The sequence below is a fragment of the Magallana gigas genome, chromosome 2 (assembly GCF_963853765.1).
Source record: "Magallana gigas chromosome 2, xbMagGiga1.1, whole genome shotgun sequence".
NCBI classification, from domain to species: Eukaryota; Metazoa; Mollusca; class Bivalvia; order Ostreida; family Ostreidae; genus Magallana; species Magallana gigas.
The window spans coordinates 21,236,119-21,259,389 of NC_088854.1; the positions used below are offsets into that span (position 1 = coordinate 21,236,119).

At 30.6% G+C, this 23,271-nt stretch overlaps 1 protein-coding gene across 2 annotated transcripts; it reads right to left on the reverse strand.

Moving 5' to 3' along the window:
* Positions 1–3,784: 3,784 nt before the first annotated feature.
* Positions 3,785–17,586, reverse strand: LOC105331199 (uncharacterized). 2 transcript variants are annotated; one of them, XM_066075552.1, is made up of 15 exons: positions 17,462–17,572; positions 16,674–16,813; positions 12,833–12,966; positions 11,619–11,763; positions 11,381–11,511; positions 10,513–10,648; positions 9,571–9,666; positions 8,954–9,093; positions 8,288–8,379; positions 7,811–7,895; positions 7,585–7,656; positions 7,361–7,456; positions 6,522–6,683; positions 6,109–6,204; positions 3,785–5,293 (listed from the first exon to the last, which is right to left on the reverse strand). In XM_066075552.1, the coding sequence occupies exons 2-15, from the start codon at positions 16,801–16,803 to the stop codon at positions 5,222–5,224; spliced, it is 1,587 nt and encodes a 528-aa protein (XP_065931624.1). In that variant the 5' UTR covers positions 16,804–16,813; positions 17,462–17,572; the 3' UTR covers positions 3,785–5,221. The 2 variants fall into 2 exon arrangements, with proteins under 2 accessions (XP_065931624.1, XP_065931623.1); XM_066075551.1 differs by having other exon boundaries at positions 3,786–5,293; positions 17,528–17,586.
* Between the last annotated feature and the right edge of the window lie 5,685 nt (positions 17,587–23,271).

Here is a 23,271-nt window from a genome sequence, read left to right on the forward strand (position 1 = left end):
AGTTGGTTGCTGTTATACTCATGGTCATATTATTTTCTATAAATAATGAATTGATGATAAAGAATCAAGCCTTATCCCAGCATCTGAAAATGTCTAAAGATCTACAGTGTCTATATATGAAGCATACTTCTCATTCTGCAGACGTATTGGGGCATATCCACTGTACCTTGTCCCTGTATTCTATAAATATTTGAAGTTTACACGAACATTGACATTAATTTCTGTAATTAAAGATTGTGCCTCAATATCATCTACAATGCATTTAATTGTCACATATGCCGCTTTCATATCAACTGTTTTTCTCTAAAATTTTATTATGTTAAGAAGTGTATAGGCATTTGTTCTACTTTTATTAATATAAAATGTCATGAACAGCTTGAACTATGCACATTCAGTGGTAAAGTATAACATGCGTACTTTCGGGTACTACATGTACATGTACTATGAATTGGAAAAATTGATCCACCACATATAATTATAGCCTCAAAGCAAAACAAAATACAATATGCGCATGCTTAGTACTCAGCGGAGATGTCTAAGTTTTACGACATTTAAACCCTAGCTTACGTCTCTTTCAGAAACGTAACTTAGACCCGTCTAAATATTGGCGTAACTTCGTTAGTCGGACTAACTTAGGCCCATATTTACGCCTTTTTGAGAAACGGGCCCCTAATGGTTAATTTGTTAACCACCCACCTTCCTTAAATGTTCGAGAAACAGGCACATCTTCTGCGCCCCTAGAAAATTTAATGTTGTCTTCGGATGAAAGTACTCTTTTTTTGCTAATGCTTTAGTTAGTCACTACCAAGCAGAGTCCTCTTCTTGTCTATTCACACAGCTTCATGAATTTTCCTTACAAACAATACAAATATACATGAACATAAGTAAGGGGTCAAAAGACCAAAAAAAGCTGTTTTTTCTAAGCATATATCTCTAACATTTTAAGAGTGCTTGAAGCAGTTTTGCAATTGTAAAGCAATATGAGCTGTATTTTTTATAATTTTATTTTGCTGCAAAAACCTGCTAGAATGATAATTCTGCATGTAACTTAAACCTTTATGATAAATAAGATTTTAAAAAGTCAAACATTTTTGTCAGAAAAAAAGATCTCTCTTTCAAGAAATATATAGCAGATCAATTTTTGTACAGGATAACAATAATTCAATTTTGCTTCAATGAAGGCTTCTTAACGGCTTTTCCCACAAAAATATGACTAACGGAAATTTAAATTTGTCATTTGGTAAAAAAAAAAAATAGCACTTTACGTAAAAAAGAAATTCAGCATGAAAATTGCAGCTCATATTGCTTTAAATAATATAATAACATAAAAGAAAATAACGGATCTCTGACTTCCAAAATATAAATTCAATATTTTTTTATCACGGGTATTTATTTTCTTTATATTATATCATAGTTAATTTGTTTAAAACTTTACCTTTCATGTAATTTGAACTTATATCTTTAAAAGTAGCATCTTTGTTGCGCAAATTGTTTTTCATGATCGTTCCAATGTTAAATAAAAAATATTATATAAATATTACAAAATTATTAATTATAATGATATAAAAATTCATAAAGCTCTAATATAATTCTAAGAATACAATAAATCGGTTTACAGGAAAACATGGAATCGGCATGATAAAGAAAGATTCTTTAAGGACGTTGTTTACTCAAGGTTTGAGTTCTCATCCGGATTGTGAAAAGGTTCAATTTTATGAGTAAAACTTGTTTTAAATACAAAAAGTATTTATGAAATGAATTATTATTGACATAACAATAGATTGTTTTTCATGATCGTTCCAGAGGTTCTAGATAACTGCGTTTCCCACACTAAAGCGAATAAGAAAAGTATTTAAATCAATAAATTTTGCTATATTTCAAAAGTAGTTAATCACAATTTAACAAGCAAAATTAAATATAAAAACAAAACATGCCACAAATTTAAATACGGAAACAAATATTTCGTTTTGTTTTTATTTGCATATTTTCTGTTGGTTTTACTTTGCTTTTTCGTTTAGATAAGTGCATGGCACACACTACAAAAATATTGAAAAATGCTTAAAAATGATTAAAGACACCATATCTCAAAATTTTGATCATTGACCTCATATAAATTTCATGCCAGCAGAGAAAGGTCAATATACTTAGTTTAATACTATAAATGTTTTAGCATTATCATCATCCAGTTTTTTGTTATATTGAATCAAAAATGGGTAGTAATTTGAAAACTGATAGAGGAAATTCGGACTAGAATATCTATAAAAATTGTGAATGAAAACTTAATGCTTTGCATCTATTTAATGTCACTACCATTCATAAACTGTATTTCATTTGTTAAAGAGTTAAGCAATTTGCATTATTTTCACAATTAAGAAAATCTCAATCATAGCGTAAAATTTTTATGGATTTTTCTTAAATTTTCAAAAAATATTCAATGGCCATTTACTTAAAAATTAGGTCATTGACCTAATTTTTTGAAAGTGAAGAATGACACTACCATGTAAGGTCTATAACACACAATAGTTGGTTTTTCATTATCATCAGTGCAATTTTTTTTCATTCTGAGTATACGCCATCCTTAAGAACCGCGAATAAACATAATAAATTGACTTAAAAATGTAAATAACATTTAAACTGTTTCAGTTGTTAAATATCATGTCTACATTAAAATAATTGAAAAATGAGTTCTATGAAGCAAGTTTGTCTCAGTGAATTGTTCATAAAACAAAAATGACAAGTATTTTCAAGAAGTATGTCATAAAAATCACAAATAATGTTACAGCCGGAGTAGCTGTTGTATTTGTATTATTTTTGGATGCATATCTCGGGATATGAATACGGGTTGGTACGACAGGAATATAGATTGAAATTGTCAAATTTTCGGGACAACCAGTCCCTGTTTCAGGACACAGAAAATAAAGCCTTTAACTAACTCAGTCAGGGGTGAAGTTTACAATCGACTGATTGTTCCAGGGAGATTGGCCGCATCGCCAGAACCCCATTCAACTTTGATAATTAAAACTGTACAAAATGTTATTTTTTAATAGTTTTTTATTAGTAATAGTGTTAGTGCTAGATTTTGTTTTCTTTGTTTTTACCCATGTAATTGATATCTTGTGTCCTTTTAAGATAAACAATTTAAATCGACTTTTTTTAAACATTGCATTAAAAAAATATAGAAATTATCATTAAATTTTGATATAAAAGAGAAGACATGTTCCTTTTGATCAACTGAGACAAGGCCAAGTTGATCCACAAGGAATGCCTGGAAGTCCAATGGTCACAACACGGAGAAAATACCTGAATTTCTAGATTTACAATAAAGTCCATATCTTGAAGATACGCATGGTATCTGAAGGATTCTACAAACTACCTTAATAAAATGCCCTCCTCTGGTCTTCCATACAATACTATTTTGTACATATACGAATAAACCATCATCCCAACATCAAACCTAATAATTTTCGTCTTAAAGCTGATATTCTCCATAAACTTTTTGAGGTATTCGTAGAGGACTGACTGCAGCAATAAAAATTCTCAATTTTTTTATAGATAATTCTAATCTGGGTTGGTGAGTGGGGGTTAATACTTATATACTAAAGAAGACTCAATTTCGTTCCTAATTACATTGTCTGAGAGCTCCATAAAATGAAGGGGACAATTCCATCATACTTTTTTTTTCTATATATAAATTTTAAAAAAAAGTTTCCTGCAGCAAAACGTCGCGTTTCTGGCCCCTAATGCTATGTGTTGTGTAATACATAGTTCAAATTCTATGGATCAGGTTCTACAGATCAGGACGGTCACAGTCATGAGCGGTAATATACGTATAGAAAAATATTCAAATTTTAAAGCTAAAATATTTTAAGGTTTTTATTAACCAAATAAAAGTTTATGACCAAAAAGACTCTATATTTTAATTTTACGGTAGATCTGTTAACATCCAGCCGCTTAAAACATTGTTGCAAGAATTTTATGCGTTAACACAAATTTAATGACAAGAGATCATATTGACGCAAGCGTCAAATGGGCCGCCAAAATATAGTTGTATGCATCATCATTGGTTGATTGCATAAAAAAAAAACACAAACAATAACGAGTTGGTTGTACTAATTTTAAGGGTAAATTTTAATATATTTTCAGAAATACTTTTTTAAGTTAAACATTTTACTACATGTATTATTATTAAGAATCGAGATCGTTACCGTAAGCATTTCTCACGGTAATTGTATGATAATTGCAATAGTATGAAGTAATAGAGAACACATTATTTTGTACATTATTCTAATAAAAAGTTCAGCTCATCATCATTCTCTTGGATATTATGTATTTCAAACCATTTTGATATTTTTGTCGCATTGGTTTAAATGATTTTAAGGGACCTAATAATAAAAAAAATGGATTGTTTTAAAGGTACATGTGAAGTCATGTCATCAGGTAGAAACTGCACAATTTTTTTTGACGCAGCACATAGAAATTTAAATATATCATCTGTATAAAAGTTCATGTCATTCAGGTCTTTAGTATTTCAGGTCTTTATTATGTCCCTTATACCGATACTTTGTTTTGAAACGAATGAAAAACTCCGAAATATTCCGAATAGATTATAGTCTCGAGGAAAAAACGTGTCTAACATGACAGTCTATGACATACTTTATATAAACGAGTAAAACCAAAAAATGTTGGGTTTTTTTAAAGGCATAAAACTTATTTCTATATGCAAATTTACTTTAAGTTCATAAAAAAGGCATAATATTAATTCTGTAAAAAAAAACTATACAGCAGAAACGCAGTGACAATATTTAAATATATATCAAATAACGGACCGCCTTCTGGTGGCCCGTAATAAAATATTAAACAGCACAAACTTAACCTTCCATCATTCATTACGACAAAACAGCAATGCTTAGATTTTGACGCACTTGTCACACAATTCTAATCTCAGCTGAGTGTCTACTAGTATTCGAATATGTTACATAATATGAATAACTACGAAGGGGAAAATATCTTTGCAAAATTGTTTATACACATAGTCCGAGGCATATTGAACAAATGCAAAAGTTCTACATACAATGTATAAAAGGTTGTAGTTTTATTTTAATTCGAATTCACTGATGTCATTATTCTATATTACGGTTTTTTAATATAATATATAGCAAATAATTGAGTTTTAAGTATTTCTTCACAATTTAAAGAAACTTTGACTTCACGCACACGGGTCTCAAGATAGTTTGGGTTTTAGCTTTGTAGCCGCAAAATTTTTCAAAAATGCCGAGGTGGTTTTGTACCCTTCCTGTAAAATAAAAAAAAAAATGGAGATCACTGGGTTTCGTGAAGTAACTTATTTTCTCTTACCTAATTATTGCTCCAGATTTTAAAAAAATCATTTCATTTTACATGTAAATATATATAAAGTTAAAAAAAAAATTACAAATCATCATATTTATTGATAAATAATTAAAAAACAAAGTTTCTCTTACTACATCATTTTTTATTTATTTTTAAATCATATTTTTCGTAAAAACAAACATTGATTAATATACAAAGTAAGCCTGACCTGTTTTCTGAGATGTAAAATATATATGTACAAGAAAGGACTATGTGTGGGAAAGTGCATGTTTCGCCCCCAAAAAAGCTTTAAAAATGACGTCATGAAGATTGTGTTATTTTTATAAATTGATGTTTTGTGGCAAAATATGGGTGTTTTCCGATTGTTTTTCGACTGGGAAACATCGAGCGCAGGCTTGCTCAAGTACCATTTTCTAGTATGATGTGTATAATTATATGAACATACATGTATGTTAAAATCCTACTTGAGCAGACCTGCGCTCTATTCTTCCGAATGCAAACTATAAAGAAAATATGACAATATTTTCATTTGTTTGCAAAATTACGGGAATTGGGTCATTAAGGTGACGTCGTAGATAAACAGTGAATGAGCAACGATGACTAAAAACAAGGTCAACGTGATAGACATCCTCTGTACAATAATTCATAAAGATTTGATTTGTATACGATACAATTTTAAAAAACTGGTTAAAATTGGGGGCAGATATTTGACCGTACCAAATATAGTCCTTTTAAGGCAAAATATTAAGTTTCAAATACCTCCATAATAAATTTTATATCTTCTGTTTCCACATCAAAATCAGTCGTGTTTACATAATGTGTATGGATGCCGACTGTCCTGGGTAGATCTTCAGACTAAAAGAATTTCAAAATAAATTGATAGTTTAAAATATCAGTAAGATAGATATGAACATTTTATAGCATTCCTAGTCGGGAATGAAAAACAAAAGTTTGATGAATTTGTACCGAGTACCAAAGATATATATCAAAAATGTAGATATATCAAAAATGTAGATATATCAATAGTTAAAAAGCAAGGTATAATAATTTTGTGAAACCCCATTTTGTCTTTTATCGGGGTTTCATGCAAAGAGAACTTGCACACTTATGTATAATTAGCTTTGCCCCTCAATTGTAGCTTGAACAACAGTTTCAAATAATTGTTGACTTACACTGAATCCTATCTGGTCTGCGTTTAAAACTACCGTTGCGAAAAAAGCTTGAGTCAAGTCCTTTAACGAATTGATCTGTTGCTTTTCTGATCCTAATATGCCATAGTTTGCTAATGCAAATCCTTTGCGACTGCAATAATCGACGATCTCGCTGAAGCTTATCTACAATGTAAATAGATTGTTTTGTTAACGCAACACAATATTATGGTACATATGTAAAGGTGTAAAAAGGTGTACTGTATCTACAACCATGTACATTCAATTTATTATCTACGTAACAAGCTATATGTACTAATGCATAGTAAACCTATTTTTTAAATACGTCTTTCATTAGAATTTACTGTCCGTTAACTACAGTTTACATCAATCCCCTAATTAATCGACTATGAAACTATGTTTCGCTCAGTTTTGTGAATTTGAGTGCCTTAATTAACGTCAATTTTTAAGAATCCCAAGTAACGGATCTAACCGGGGATATACATGGACATGTATGTTCTTTTATGATGTACTTTTATCATATACATCTTTGAACGAATCTTAGAACCCCCTTTAATGAGTTGGGATAAACATATTCCTTTAAGAAAAAAACAAATCGTCGAGACTTGCATTTACTTTATTTTGACAACTCAAGGTATGGCTTACTTAACTTGACTGTGACTTAACCATCTTAACCTATAATTGCAAATTAATTCAGGCTTTTTCAAGGCTTTGAAAGAATTTATTTGTGTGTCACTGTATCACAATATAAATATTGCATCTTTCATGTCATATGCATGTTGTGAAGGGTGAAGAAAGATGTCATCATTAATATCGCATTGATCTGACTTGATGGTAATTACATTTCCATCGCTATCTTTATCCATCATTTTCATTGCGTCTTCCATTGTGGCATTTTCTCCAAACAGTATATTTTTTTGTCCAGCAGTGAATGTTTCCTTTTATAAAGTGTTCAAAAAAAAAAATCAATTATAAACCAACATAGATGACTAAATATTCATTTTATTGATCAGTCAATTGTCTTGCTCAGCGAGCTTACCAGACATTAGTAATATCATTAACTTACATCTTTGAAAACTTCTGTCAATTCATCTTTGGTGATGGTGTTACTGCAGTCAATGTCATACTTTCCTGCTAACTAATAAAAATGCTCATGCTTTTAAGAACAAGAATTCAAACCAAAGTTTGAGCAACAGATTATACTGAACATTTTTTTTACCTAAAATTTAACATAAATTAAGTGATGCTTAACATCATCGTAAACTACAAAAGCTGGAGTGAGAAAAATTTACCTCCAAGAATTTACTGATAGCCTCTTTAGTAGACTTATGTTCTATTCCCAGCCTTACGGTGGTTTTTTTCCTCTCTAAGGCTTTCCTGTGAACATTTGTTTAAGAACTCAAAAAAACACCGTAAGTGATTAAAAATATGAATAAATGACGTTGTGCATTTTTAAAATCCTTTTTCATGTTTACAAAATGCAAGTACCTACCTAGGCATTAAATTGGTTAATGGCTTATAAAAAATGTATACAAGCTATCACAATCTCAGTTGAAAATGTTTAATGCTATCTGATGGGGATACCAAACGTCTTACACACTCCTGCATATTCATTTAATTGGCAAATTTGACTTTAACAAGCATTGCATTAAGTTAACCATAAATAAATAAACCAAAGTTCATCGAGACGTTCTGGTTTAAATTGTCATTATTTTTAGATAATTAATACTTTGGATGTCATCAGATGGGTTTACTTAAAAAGAAATTACCTTGCCAGCGTAGTATTTGGATACGTCACTTTGTGCTTATTTCTGCGTGCTACTACCGAATTATAGTTGTTCGTCTCGTCATCGTTGTTGAACTAAAAAAACAAAAGTCGGCTAAAACGTTCCCCTTTTATTAGATCACTCAGGTCACTTGTCATGTGAGGATCAAGAATTTTTTTCCAGGGGAGGAGGTACAAGCGATAATTGTGTTTGCGAGGGTAAGGGTGGGGTTCCAAGGCCTTTTTCGAAAATTTTATAATACAATCAGAATATAAAAAATTTAAATTTCCAAGTGGGTGCGGGTACCATTTCCAACCTCGCTCCTTTGCATGTCTGTTACAGATGTGTTCGTCCGTCGTACGTCGTCTGCTAACAATTTTATATTATAAATTTAAAAAAAAAAAGTTGAGGATGTACATGTACCAATTTATTCGCCCATAAAATATGCATTAAAATTATTTCATCCCTAGCTAACTCTCTTATACAGAAAACATTGTATATCTGAAAAAATTGTAATTTTTTACATGCTTTGTTTTTAATTTGTATTTATTTCAAAACGCTTTGAAACATTTTAGAAGTATAAATTCAATCTTTTTGAAAAGCAAAGCGGTTTTAAAACAAAACGGTTTATAAAGTAACACATTAAATTTCTTGAGAGCAAAGCCCTACCACAAGAAAACCAAGCGTTTTATCTGCTGTTTTTTCGTCTCTCGCAAACTTGTTTCTCCTGTCCAAGATTTTGGGTAAATCTTCTAAAGGATGTAGCCTTTGGAGAAAAGAGTCTTCACTTTTCATCGACAACCACCATCCTTTATGTTTTGAATAAGAAAATTCAATGTCCTCTTTACATATCTCACTGCCATTATTACAACTTTATAATGAAATTCTGTCGATTTTAATCATGGAAAGCAAATGATTATTTGATTAATTGAATATGCAATTATTAATTGATGCATTTGAATAACAACAGATAGATTCGTTAAAAGGCAGATCGGTCGAATCTTTGTCTTAGCCACAAATGTTTCAACATTTGACCTTTTACAGTATTCCGAACATTACCAATCAAAATGTCAAAAGTGGATCGTGATCAAGTCCTGACTTACTTCCAAAACACCTGATCCTACCTCTATCTATTTGAAGGTCCGTGTTGTTCTGCTTTGAATTTAAATTTAAATTTGGATTTTTGAGATGGTTCACGGTTTGTTATTGTCATTTTTTCATTATAAGGCTATATCTGTTGAGTAGATTAGGAAGGTATATATGTTTCTACTGTTCTGTTAATATACCGTCAAAGCAGGAGATTGGGTAGTTCATGATGACTGCCCCGTCACAGTACAGACCGGTCTGTCCATTTACCGTACATTTCACTGGTTGAATCAAGCCTGTGAAAGATAATGAAAAGATCCACAGGGTTTTACAACAACACTCTATAGAGATGTCTCCAAAGCTAGTTATGCAGTAAAAAAAAACCCAGAGTTTATAAAGATTTCAATTTTAATTTTCTCCATATACAAATTCATTCAATAATTGTTTAACAATTCCTAGCGTTCGATATACTTAAGACCGTTCGTTTTTTTCTGTTTTATTTTGTATTCGGTCTTTTTCAAAAAAGTTTTAGTGTGTTTTTCTAAAGACTACTTTAAAAAACAAACTCTATTCAATAAGAAATAAACATCCCTTTTATATGAATAGATGCAGCTTTATATTTCATCCTTTTTCAAAAAACCCATCCATGTATACAAATATCTTTATCCTCATATTTTGTTTGCTTATGTATATACCAAGTTTAGAGGAATTTCATTTGTTTAAGTTGATTTTTTCTTGCTCTATCTAAGGGTATAATTGGTCGCGAATATTGTACAAAAGAACATTTAGTTATCCTGCTTTAATTAATTAAAGTAACTTATCAAACCGAGATAACAAAGAAAGTTTGAGCAATTAAGTTTTGTATTCTACCACAACTACTGCAAAGATCAATGCGATTGTCCAATTTACGTCCAACGAAAAATCTATCAACTGCATTCCATTCCAAACGATAATTTACGATTGATACACATATAAACTTTTACTACTGTAATGGATTACACGGAATATTCGTTTCAATGCGCTGATAAATCTCTCTAAAACGATCAATGGAAGAAATAAAGTAACTGTTATTGTGAGTGTTTGTAAATAAATGTTGTTTGAAATATAAAAACCAAGGTAAGCTTAAATGCTATTGACCTAACCTGGTATTGCGACTGACATCCGGATGGCTAGCCGGATTGGAATATTTGGAGTTGTCTTCGGATGAAAGTACTCCTCGTGTAGTACCGTTAAGTTGGTAACTACAACGCATAATTCCCTTCCCGTCTTTTCATAGAGCTGCACAAATACAATGCAAACGTATAGTTTAATTTTCATATAGTAGTAGATCAAGCAAACAATAGGATTATTATTTTAAAGCGTTATTTTTAAACGTTTAAATCTGTCCTAAAGATGCTAATGATATATTATCATTATATTCAATTTTATATTGTTGATTGGATTATAATGAAAGATAAATCTCTCACTCGATACATATGTCCCTTTTACTATAGTGCGTTTTCTGTTTGTTTTTTTTATTATAGATTTCTTATTTAACCAAAAGCAGTGTGGTCGGAGTTTGATTTAAAAAAAATTGTGTCCGTGCTTAATGAATGAATGTTGCATATAGTATATATCTGCAAATTATAAAAAAGAAACAATAACGATGTGCTGAAATAAGCCCTTAAAAAAAATTATCAAAACAACACAAGGCCCGGTTGCTTGTGCATTTGTTCCCTATTTCATCCTTAAAATTGCTTGTCTGTTTCTCTATCAAGTTGCTATGAATTAGAACACGCAATTAAACTATCCCAACTTTTTAGCTTTTTTTTAAATTTGAGATTATTTTAGTCCGAGAAAAAATATATTTTCCGTTCTGAATAGCAAGATAGACTTTTGAAAATAGTCTCAAAACATTATGAATGAAAAAAGATTATTTTTTTTAATCTTCTAACTTTAAAATGTAATGCAATAAATCAGACCACACTTCTTTAAACGGCATTTAATATGTACTAGCATATTGTGATTTACATCTCGAAAAGTAGCATCTTTGTTGCCAAGTTTCTTTTCCACTAACGTTCCAATATAATCATAAAAAGAGGTAAAGTTTTGCCAGCCCAAATATTGAAACACATTATAAATGATACTCCATTTCCCGACATCTGAAAAGAAAATATTATTTTTTAATGTCTATTCTTTTACAAAAAAAGACGTTATTTCAAATCATATATTGAAGCAAATTTACATAGATATGAACATGTATACTAACCGAGAAATGAACCGAGATTCTTCCTGGAGATTTCGTCTAATTCCTCGTCGTTGAACCCTAGCACTGCAACAAGAGCTGAAATAGAGCCAATGCTTGTTCCGGCGCACCTTTTGATCTTCTTTCTCAAACCAATCTCATCCAAAAGCTGTTCCAAAGACATAAAAATACATTATATAGATCATCATTGTACATAATCTATTAGTGTAATGTTATGAATTGTGAAATTCATTACTAATATTACCCAGCTTACTTTAATGAGATACTGTATGATTGCCCTTTTATTTATTTAAGGAATCCTTTTTCTGAGTTTTCTGAGGTGGTAGTTTTAGTTGGGCGTGATCAGATCCAATAAAGCGATAGGTTTGATTACGCCTCGACCATTATAATCATTATATAATACTTAATTGTTACCTATATTTTATGTAATGTTCAGCAATAGCAGGATCAAAAAATAAGTTTTTGACATTTGTACGTTATTTTCATTTTTTAGGGGGATCAGTAAGTTGCAGCGTAAAAAAAATTATTTTTCGATGAATTTCTTCAGGTTTTTAACACCTTAACATTACGATGTCCTGTCCTCAAGTACTTATTATTTTCGTGGCCATTTCTTGTTTTGCAAGGAAGATATATTAGTATGAATTGTCCCTTTTTTATACCTTGATTATTTTTTTTACAATTTCAATTATCTGAAATAAATAAATCGATGAGTTTATTTGTAAATTTTATTCAAGAATTTTAAGAACAGAAATTATCATTCAAATTTAATTACAACATTGGCCTTTTTACGTAGCAATATCATAATATCATAACAGAATGTACATTAATGATGCTCAATGAATTTTTTTTTAAAAATGTATTATCAACTTTAGCATGTTTTTATAACGTGTCAAAATTGCATAGCATTTAACGGAGATACTACAATAGGAATCACACCTACCCAAGAGTTTTTTACTTTTTGTGACAGTTTCTGTTTTCAAACATCAAAAATGACATACTAGTACATTCTTTGGATTTTTTATTACCATCAATACAGTAAGAATAAGACTATACAACTGATTTGAATACGTCAGCCTACTAAATGGAAACTGGTTTTATTTTTGGGGGTTTTTTGTGTTTTTTTGTGACGGGGGCGCACATATATATATGTTATCACAGACAACTAGAAAATGTAAGAATTATATTCTAATGCCATGTAGTTTTTATTTCACTTGTACCTTAATCGCTCCGAGGTAGCTCAGTCCTTTAATTCCGCCTCCCTCAAATACAAGATTTTCAAACGGAAACTGGTCTATGTAATCACGAACGTCGATTGACGAAAATTCGTCTTCGTTCTCATCATCACTTTCTTCTATTGAAAATACAAAATATGAAAAGTTTAGATAATGTATTTGAAACAAATATGAATTTGTAATGAATATAAAAAATTGAAAGATTCATTTTTTTCCTATAGTTCTCCTCCTAGAGACTGTATTTATTGTCAGCATTGACCAATTTTGTAGTGTGGTTGATTAAATCCCATGCACGGGAGATGAGATTTGATTGAGAAAGTGTGCTATTTTTCTTAATGTTTCAACATCTCTGTCATTACAGAGATAATAAGAATTTCATTTAAAAAATTTTGTTAGAAACCATCCATCGCAAACTTTGCTGATATTGTAATTACTATAATGTCAAACATGTGAAAATGAAACCTCCAAGTTACTCAGAAATATACAGGAGGATTTGACGATCACGGAATTACATTTGCTTTATTTCACTCGCTACATATTAAGATGGACACAAAGCTCACAAAAATTGAACTAAAAAACGACTCCTGGGGATCAAGTCTCACGGAAATTGAAAAGCAAATGTTGTCACTTAGCTCCATTAAATACACCATCAACAGAATTTATGCACGTTACATATCTCTAGATCCAGATGTAAAACAGGTGAACACATGAATCAAATGCAACGGCTCTCGGTAACATCTTTGATTCAGTCAAGCAGACTTCCGAAACTAAAAAAAAAACAAATCCTCACCACAAAAAGGTTCTCGAACAACACTCTGAAACCATTAAAAACAGAAACCAGAATAGATTCAGACATAGTAGCGATGAAATATATTAGCGTTGACATTAAAAACTTACAAGCACGCCCTATGAGAGACAACCTAGTGTTTACTGGGATCAAAGAAGACGACGGGGAGGATACAGAGGAGGTCTTATGAACATTCCTCCAGAGAAAGTTTAAACTGGACTATGAAATCCAATTTGAACGAGTTCATCGAGTTGGAAAATACACTGAACAGTGATCATCGCCGAAGTATAGTTGGGAAGTTTACCTACTTCAAAGACCGGGAATATACCGGTAGTCGCCCAAGTACCCCAAAGAAAATACGCGGAACGCATCTATGTCAATGAGCAATTCTTACCCGAAATCGAACAGAAAAGAAAAATATTATACCCTGTTACGAGGCAGGCTAAGAAAGAAAAAACGGACAAATGTTGTAAGGGATATTCATATTCTTTACATCAATTATAAAATGCACACCCCACCCCAGGAGCCTACCCCACAACTGCACAGGGCCTGGGGACAGAATTTAACCGGAATACCCAATGTTGAAAGACAAACCCTTAAAAGAGGCAATGGCAAGGTTTAACGCCCGATCGCGGATAGGAACATTCGATTCCGATATGCAAATTTTATCATTGAATGTTTGTGGTGTTAATAAACAAGCTAAATTACGATAAATTTGTAAATTTGATTAATAAGCACGACATTGTAAGACTGACAGAAACGAAAACTGACGACATAGACAAAACACAAATACATGGATTTGCCACGTCTATGAAAAACAGGAAGAAACTTACGAAAACCCGCTCCAGTGGCATTATGCTAGTAGTCAAAGATGATATTGTAAAATATATAAAAATCAAATTAAAAAACAGGGATGGTAAATATGTTTTTGGTATAAGTTAAGCAAAGTTATATTGAATACTAAAGATGATGTAGTGTTATTTACATTCCTCCCGTAGGGCGGCAAATAATATTCCTTCCTATATTGAATGTTTTATTTTGCCGATATTGAACAAGAATTCATGTCTTTTACAAAGGATTAAGAAAATTTGTTTGTTAGGTGATCTCAATTCTGGAGTTAGTCATCTGTCTGATTTTTTTATACCACCGATAATTATCTAATGCATGTGAATAATCGCGAAGATATATTTCTACTGAAATATGCAATGTAGCATTATAAAGAACAGCACAAGATTATAGTCTCAACAATTACGGTTACAAGTTTATTGAACTTTGTAAAAACAATGATATGTCCTAGCAAGTACCTATATATTTGAATTTTTACGAACGTTTGCTATCCTTGATTTCAGTTATTTGTTCTCTGATGTTCACAACCCTATATCGTTTTCATTTTCTCATGGTAAAAATTTGTCAAAAACTGAGTAAACAGGTGAAAATCAGTCAACTGTAAAATTATAGTCAGCAAAGAAAGCACTAAATTTCTGTAAAAAAATACTGATACGTTAGTTGTAGAATTAGAAGATATTATATGAACTGTCTATTTATGTAAAAAAAAATATACAAATTAAATGTAACAAGTAATAACCTCGAAAATGTGTTAAAAAAAATTTACAAAGTAGCAAGCTATATATTGGGTTATTACACCTGGGGGGGGGGGGGGGGGGGGGTAACAAACTATCAGAGAAAAAGTCCAGTAAGAAACCATCACGGTTTAATTAAGAGTGTAGAACTACAAGGAAAAATTTTCATTTGGTAAAGAAAATTCATAATAAATGTACGTCTGGGGAAATTAAGATTATCTTAAATCTCAAAGCAAAAACTTTAGCAGGGTTATAGATTTGTGTATCAAACATCATAGGAAAAGAATCACCGAAAAAAATTGTGCGTACTACAAATACCAAATAGTACTAAAAATTTAAATTCAACATGTAAAGACAAAAAATGTGCTGTTGATGTAAATGATTATTTAATTTTATAAAGGGTATCACTGAAACTGAAGATGAGTCGCTTGCTGTAAATGATGGGTACTTTTTGAATGTCACTTATGAAAATGTAATGGTTTTCTTAATCGTGAAATAGATGACGGTGAACTTTTGGCTGCGGTTAAAAATTTTAAAATACAAGCAGCAGGTTTTTTTGAGTGTTGAACGAACATATTATTTGTTTTACCATTACTGTATTTTTACCTGTGTACAAAAAGATGTTCAATCATTTTGTTATTTTTGATAGTACTATTGTTCCAGACGGGTAGCTTATTGAAATGATAAAACCCAATCATAAAACTAAGGGGATCCTACGAGACCTTAAAATTATCGTCCTATAATTTATTAAGCTTCCTTAGTAAACTTTTTACATCCCTTTTTAGCACACGGCTGGAGGTATATGCAAATGAGATTAATGAAAATCACATTATGATATTACCGCTTAAACTCAAAAAGATTTTTATGAAATTAAGAACCTCAAACCACCATCATCCAGTGGACATTGAGAGATCGTACAATATTCCTCTAAAACCAAAAGTGTGTAAACTGAGGTCAAATTGCTGAGAATTTCATTATATTCTTGAATGTAAAAAGTTACTCATGTTTAGACGTAAATATCTTGAGAATAAATACTGTTCATCGCCATATGATATTAGGTTCTACGAGCTTGTGTCTCGTACTAATGGTACAATCCTGAAAAAATAATACAAAATATTCAGTCTCACTGAAAAAATAATATGTCCTTCATAACTGTACTCTTTTCCTTTCTGCATTATATATATTGTATATTTATGCCTATTTACTATATATTTACTACAATATCTAACCATTTTAAAATGTACCTCTGACTTTTGAACTGTATATACTGTTTCACATCATGTACCTTTTAATGGTTTGAGTGAATAAACTGAATTGAATTGAATTCCCAATGAATAATGCTATTATTGGGCTGTTCGATCAAAAAGATGATTTGCTTTAGCTTTTTTTTTTTGAAAATTGTTTTCAAAGACATTGTTGCTATGAATATTTATGAGACTGCTTTAAAGAGAAAAATTACCATGATTTAAAGAATCGTCAGCTGCTTGACTCTTCCCATCACAGATTCCATCATTGCTTGGTTTCGCTGCAATATCTTCAATGTTGGTTTCTTCTAAATCAGACAGGTGATGGGAAAACCCTCCTCCCATTATTGCCAAGCTGTAAAATTACTTTTAAGTGACTGGCCTGAATATGAATATTGCGCAAAATGCAATTATAGCCAAATTTTTTAAAAAGGTTTAGTACAGTTTATCAATGTGCACACAATTAAATACTTTTTCAAGAATTGTCATTTTTTCCGGGGTATTTGATTACATGTAGTTTGGTAGAGACGATGTCATTTTGCATTGATAACGTAAGGTCTACTATTCAAAAATGGTTGTTTGCCCTCTCCCGACCTACTGATTAAGAAAAACTGACTCAAGATTATCAAATGAACATCTTTCAAAACCTACAGTTTGTAGAGCCACTATGGATTCAGAATTATTTCATGAATTTCGTCAATCAACAGAATCAAAATGTTAAAAAGCCCGACAAAATTTTGTATTTGTAGAGACATCGTCCACCAATCTATCTTATCCTTGCTATCAATACCCACGAGTATTAATAACACCCCAATATTTGATGTTTGGTTTATTGCCCAGAGTCGGTACAGGGCAGCCGTACAAAATTTGAACTACTCTTACAAATTCAATTCGGTGATTTTTTTTAGGTGATTTTCTAAAATCTACCTATATTTTTGTAACAAAGTGTAAATACTCAAAAGATAGAGCATAAAGCTAACTAACATTCTATCCGCATATGTACTTGTTATAAGAATATGCACATCAAGACCTGTCTGTGCAAAAAAAAATCTACTTCAGCAATACTTGCCTTCAGTATCAATCCTATTTAATTAATGAACTTCACCGAACAAGAGGTGATCATTTAACTATATATCTATGTAATTGTCAAGCTTTTAATATACCAGTAGAATGATGGCACTGACCCTATCATTACGTAATACATGGATACGAGAGTTTATATATATAACATGTGCACTGCGTATTACATGTTAGGTATATTGTACTGTTTGTAGTAAGGATAAATGCAGATCGGCATAAATTCTTAATTTGTTCTTAAATTTACTACTATGATTTTGAATGCTTCTAAATGAGTTGTATCGCGCGCAATGCAATATCAATATGTTCCAATTCGCAATATAAAATACAATTACGACAAGTTCAAGAGTATGTTATGTTTTTAGATGTAACATACAACTATACCAATGTTATAATCTTTATATAATCCAGGGTCCAGGATCATGAAAGATCAGTCATTTATTAAATACCCATCAGTCAGAAGCGATTCTTTAGAAGCGAATTAAATAACAAATAATCGATAATATTTAAATTCAGGTACTCTATTGCAATAAATCAAAACTAGGTCTTGGGTTTTTGACATGGCATTTATACTGAAATACACGTAATTTTATTTTAAACTTACTTTTTATTGAAGACAAGCAGCTGGGCATGGTAAAAAAGTTGCAATAAATCTTAATTAAATATTGCAAATACATGTATCTGGAAGAATAATTATTCTTAATTCACAAGTTGGTTCAGGACGTTGGATCCTAAAGACTTTAAAAGTCTTTAGGTTTTTTCTAAAGTATATTTTAACGTCTACACACATAGCTAAACCAAAATTCAAAACAAAATTTTGAGATATATGTGCTCCTTTCTGTGCTACGGTGTATTTAATATGACCTTTCTGCACTGAGAGTGCAAATTGCACATAAATCGATTTTCCGTTTATAATTTTTTATCGAAATGATCCATGGTATTAAATACAAATTTTCATTATTTAGAATTAATAAAATTAAAATTATCATAAAAAAAAAAATTTCCAACTTTTTCGCCAATTGGAGTTTATTTTTCTTGACTTTTATGTTAAATGTGCCAATATATGTCGATAGAAATATTGAAATATTAATAAAATATGTCTTTTAAAACAACACGAAGATATCCCAATGCATAAACTATCTGGAAATTTGGTCTGCACTAAAAAAAATAAAGCTAAAATTACGGTACTCTAAAACAACTGAGTTATGAAAAATGTTCATTTTCTTCTTATAAACCTTCCGCCACAAAATATAGTCCCTTATTAAACTCTGTAAATATGTAAGCTTTCCTTAACTATAATGTATTTCATTCAATATAGTTTATTTGGGATGGTAAAAAAGAATTTAAAAGTAGAATTCATACATGTATATGACACAGAATTTCTAGACTATAGGTCACCCTAAATGGCTACCCAAAATCAGTAGTAAACAATTGCATAATTTTTACATTTACTTATATCCTTATTTACGAACAGAGCAGCCATAAAACTCTTCACTCAGATGTGAATGATTGTATAGTTCGGTTAATGGTAAAAGCAAATTAGATTATTTTGTTATCTGTTATAATTGATTTTTTTAATTCAGTTGAACATTCACATTTCTAGCCCATCTAGCTGTAGGTCCGAAAAGAAACAGAGAGATGACATGGGAAGTATAAGAAATTTACAATTTTCAATTTACAGCGCACAAAAACTTCATTGGATAGGATAACAGATCTCTTTTTGGGAACAAACACTCATAATCAGAATTTTTTTTTAATTTTCAAAGTGCTATTCCAATGTTCTCATTTAAGTTTTCCTGAAACCAATTTGCAGACTTTTCACGTTATATTTATTTATTGTGCATTGCTTAACAAATTAGATCTATAAATCCGACCAAATATCTTAAATAAAATCCCTTTTATTGCGTTTTAAGCATATGCAAATGCAGTAGACAAGTGTTCGATGGCAATTTGTGGGGCATTTTTAGAGTGGTTAGGGAACAAATAGAGAATCGTATTCGGTAGAAAATCGACTCTTCATGCAAATTCGAACATACTCATTTTTAATATAAAATTCTACTTACTAGACACTAGGATGCAATAGCAATAAAATAGTATTACATTAAGGTGGTATGGGGCATCTGTCGATATCAATATGGATTAAAGTACTACATAATTGAAAAACTTTCACCGGTTAAGAATTTTCAAATTTTACAATATTTAACCAAAAAATAGCTATTAAAATTATTTGAAAAGGTAAAAATTGTAAAACCCCCAGCGAGATTCGAACTCATGACTTACAGGTTCGTAGTAAACCCTCTAACCCACTGCGCTCTTGAGTTAAGTGACCATTTTTGGAAAGAAACTACTTATATAATTACACTTTATTTTATTGTTTATTTCGATAAACAATACGTCACAACATGGAAGTGTCCCATACCACCTTACGTATTATAGATTTGCGAAAGTTTTGGACCGATTAATTTTATTTTCAAACACATTCTGTACAAATATTGGCAAGTAAAAAAGGCGACTTCTCGATCTGTACGTGAATTAAACAAATGCTGTACTTCATTTTCCGAGGTCGGTTATCGTATTTAAGAGAAACACTGAGACAAATAAAGTGATGACAGCAGTAGATAATTATCTAAAGAATTTGATATATGTAGTACAAATCATTTCCAAAATATTTGAAAATTAGGCATAATAGTCCAAAGCTAGCGCAAGCTAACGGAACCATCATAAATATCCTTTATCGAAACCAACCAGTTTTAAAAGTTCAATTAGCTTCAATACTGTTGTAAAGTAAATAAGTAAAAATGGAACAAATAAATAAAAACTGCTATTTAAGTAACGACGCAGGTTTATTTCATATTATTAACTACTACTGTCAATTCGTGATGTTTATCAAAAGGATTACGGATATGTTACAAGGCCAACATATCCGTTAATCAATAGGATTTAGTTTAAATAACGTAGAGAAAAACATCCTATAATTATTGCATATCAATTTAGTGCTGCATGGAGGCGACACATTTACATTTCATTATATAATATTTACATTCGGTTAATTCCTTTTATGTAAGAAGTGGAAATATGTGACGTTTGACGTTTCAATAACCCATTGAAGTCAATCAAATTATAAAAGGTAGTTTAGTGTAAAGTAGATATATTTATCCACGTATCTTTATGTCTGGAAAGCTGTGGTGACATACTAAGATATTTGGTTTTTTTTTCCTTTTTTAAAGATTATGCCAATATGCAACATAATTAATTGTGCTAACATGCTGGATAAGTTTCATTTGTTTGAAAAAATAATTTGCAAAAAAAATATTGGTTGCTTCAACGCTTTCTAGCTGCAGCTATTTAATTTGAATATACATTTTTATTGTTAGTATATGGTCAACTTAATCTTTATATGCAAGTAAGTAAAAGTAAGTAAATATTTTATTATAGTGACATGTGTATGCCATAAGTATAGTATAATACAATGTTATACATAATAGAATTACACCCGGCCCATTGGACCTATATGTCACTTTGAAATCTTAGAATATACAAATATAGTATTGATTGAGCGCATGAGTTTACTTTGATTTGTACAGATAACTTTGTCTAACTGAATAAATCAAATTGAGATATTTGGCAGTTTGTCTTTGATTTTTTTCCATAATGATATTTAAGTTGACAGTTTCATCTAGGTTTTTATCTAAGTTTACACTATGAAAGAAAGAGTTTCTATTATTTTCGTAGAATTTGCATTGAAAAATACAACGTTTTTCATCTTCAATTGAATGGCTTTTACACAGAACACAATAACGTTCTTGAGGAGGTTCATTTCGATAACGACCGGTTTCGACTCTGAGACCGTTCCTGTTTGGTTATGTTCATCGTTACGTAGGGTTCTAATTGGACGTATTGTTTAAACGTTACGTATGTCCTAAGTTTAGGTAAAGACCTTGTTTTCAGTTTCCATTCGTCTTCATAGCATTTAAATAATTTAGATTTCACTTCGTTTATGTCACAAATACGGATAAAATCAAAATAGGAGCACATATCTAATTTATATAGAATTTCTTTCACTTGTGAGCACCATGTGCTGTTGTTACGATAACACCATAGGAAAACTTTTTGGTAAGACGGTCATATGCAAGTATGTTATTGATATTGAGTTAGAAGATAAATAAATGTCGGAGAATCAAGGTCTTTTTCTTGTTCTTGTTTCTGAAAATATTATTGATGCCAAATGTATTGGTATGTATGTTATTTATAAGGCTACGTAAAGAAGAAGTTGGGCTGGTTCATATCTATATGAGATAGTTTGCACGTTGACATAATCTGCAGATGTAGGTAGAAATAATATCACCATACTTCCACTGTCATTTTTATCCAACATATTCAGTACATTTTTCAGAGTAACATTTTCTCGCAGTATACCTTTCTCTGCAGCGTTTATTGTCTTTGACTGAATTTGTTATAGCTTAAGATAAAATTGATAAACCAACATCTATATGTTGTAAATGTATGCATTACTTTATTTTCAAAAATCTACGTTCAGGCTCAGTAAAACTTACATCAACTAAAATTGCCATCAGTTCTATGGTGAAGATGAAATTAGTCTCTATCATACTAGTACTTTTCTGCTACCTACAATATTGTCATGTAGCACTAATATTTTTAAAAATGTATTGTGTTGAAAGTCAAACTATAAATCCAATGATTTAAAGTCAGTAAAAGTGTCATGTTGTACATTTTTAATTTACCGGATGGCAGTTGTAAATTTTATATAGAGTGCCACCGATACATTCAAAATTTACAATATGACAATAGATAAAGATAACACAGGACCAGTAAATGAACGTCAATCAGTTTAAATAATCACCCTTGATTCCATTTCACTCTATGGTATAAATGAATCTAAACAGAAATTGTATTCGCAAATTACATGAAAACCTTCAATAAAAAGAAAGATATAAAAAAAAATCGGGAAAAGAATATATATACATGTATAATTATTTGATAAAAAAAATATTGCATATACGTCTTATGGGGTGTTTTTTTAATTTACTAGTTATGTGTTATTTCAAAAATACTAAAGACCTACATTTTTAACGGTATGTCATGCAGCAGATTATTTGATAAGTATAAGACAATTATCAATAATCAATTAATATAATTATGAGGATAACAAAGAGAATCCATTGTTTACAGGTAATGTTTATTATAAAAGGTCTCATCGTTAACTTTTATAATAAAAGCTATACCTGTAAACGATCGCATAAAATTTAAACAATATATTCAATGGTTCAATTATAATAAATGTAAAAAAAAAAAAACTGAAACAAAAGAAAATATTAATTTCCGTCTAAATGTGTCTATTTTTCAAGGACATATATCTTTCACATATATACATCCTCATTAATTATTACTAGTATTTTAAAGTTGACGAATGTCAGATTTACAAGTTGCTGACTACATGTACGTAAACATTTCATGCTACCTCATAATCCCAGTTATCTTCATGGTGCAAATAGGATGCACAGAATGTCAAAGGTAAATAGTTCAGTAGGAAGAGAATTACATGTTTAGGGATTCGACGTAATCAAATATTGGTGGACATCCGACACCCCATCACAAATCAAGTCACCATCAAATATATATATATATATATATATATATATATATATATATATATATATATATATATATATATATATATATATATATATATATATATATATATATATAAACCTTCAC

What these genes read in the sequence shown, in the direction of transcription:
- LOC105331199 (XM_066075552.1), bottom strand. Translation starts at nt 16,803, where the DNA reads ATGGGAGGAGGGTTTTCCCATCACCTGTCTGATTTAGAAGAAACCAAC. An exon ending in GCTACCTCGGAGCGATTAAG is followed by an intron (nt 11,764 to 12,832) that starts GTACAAGTGAAA and finishes TCTTTGGAACAG; the next exon opens with CTTTTGGATGAGATTGGTTT. An exon ending in ATAAAGATAGCGATGGAAAT is followed by an intron (nt 6,684 to 7,360) that starts GTAATTACCATC and finishes TTTACATTGTAG; the next exon opens with ATAAGCTTCAGCGAGATCGT.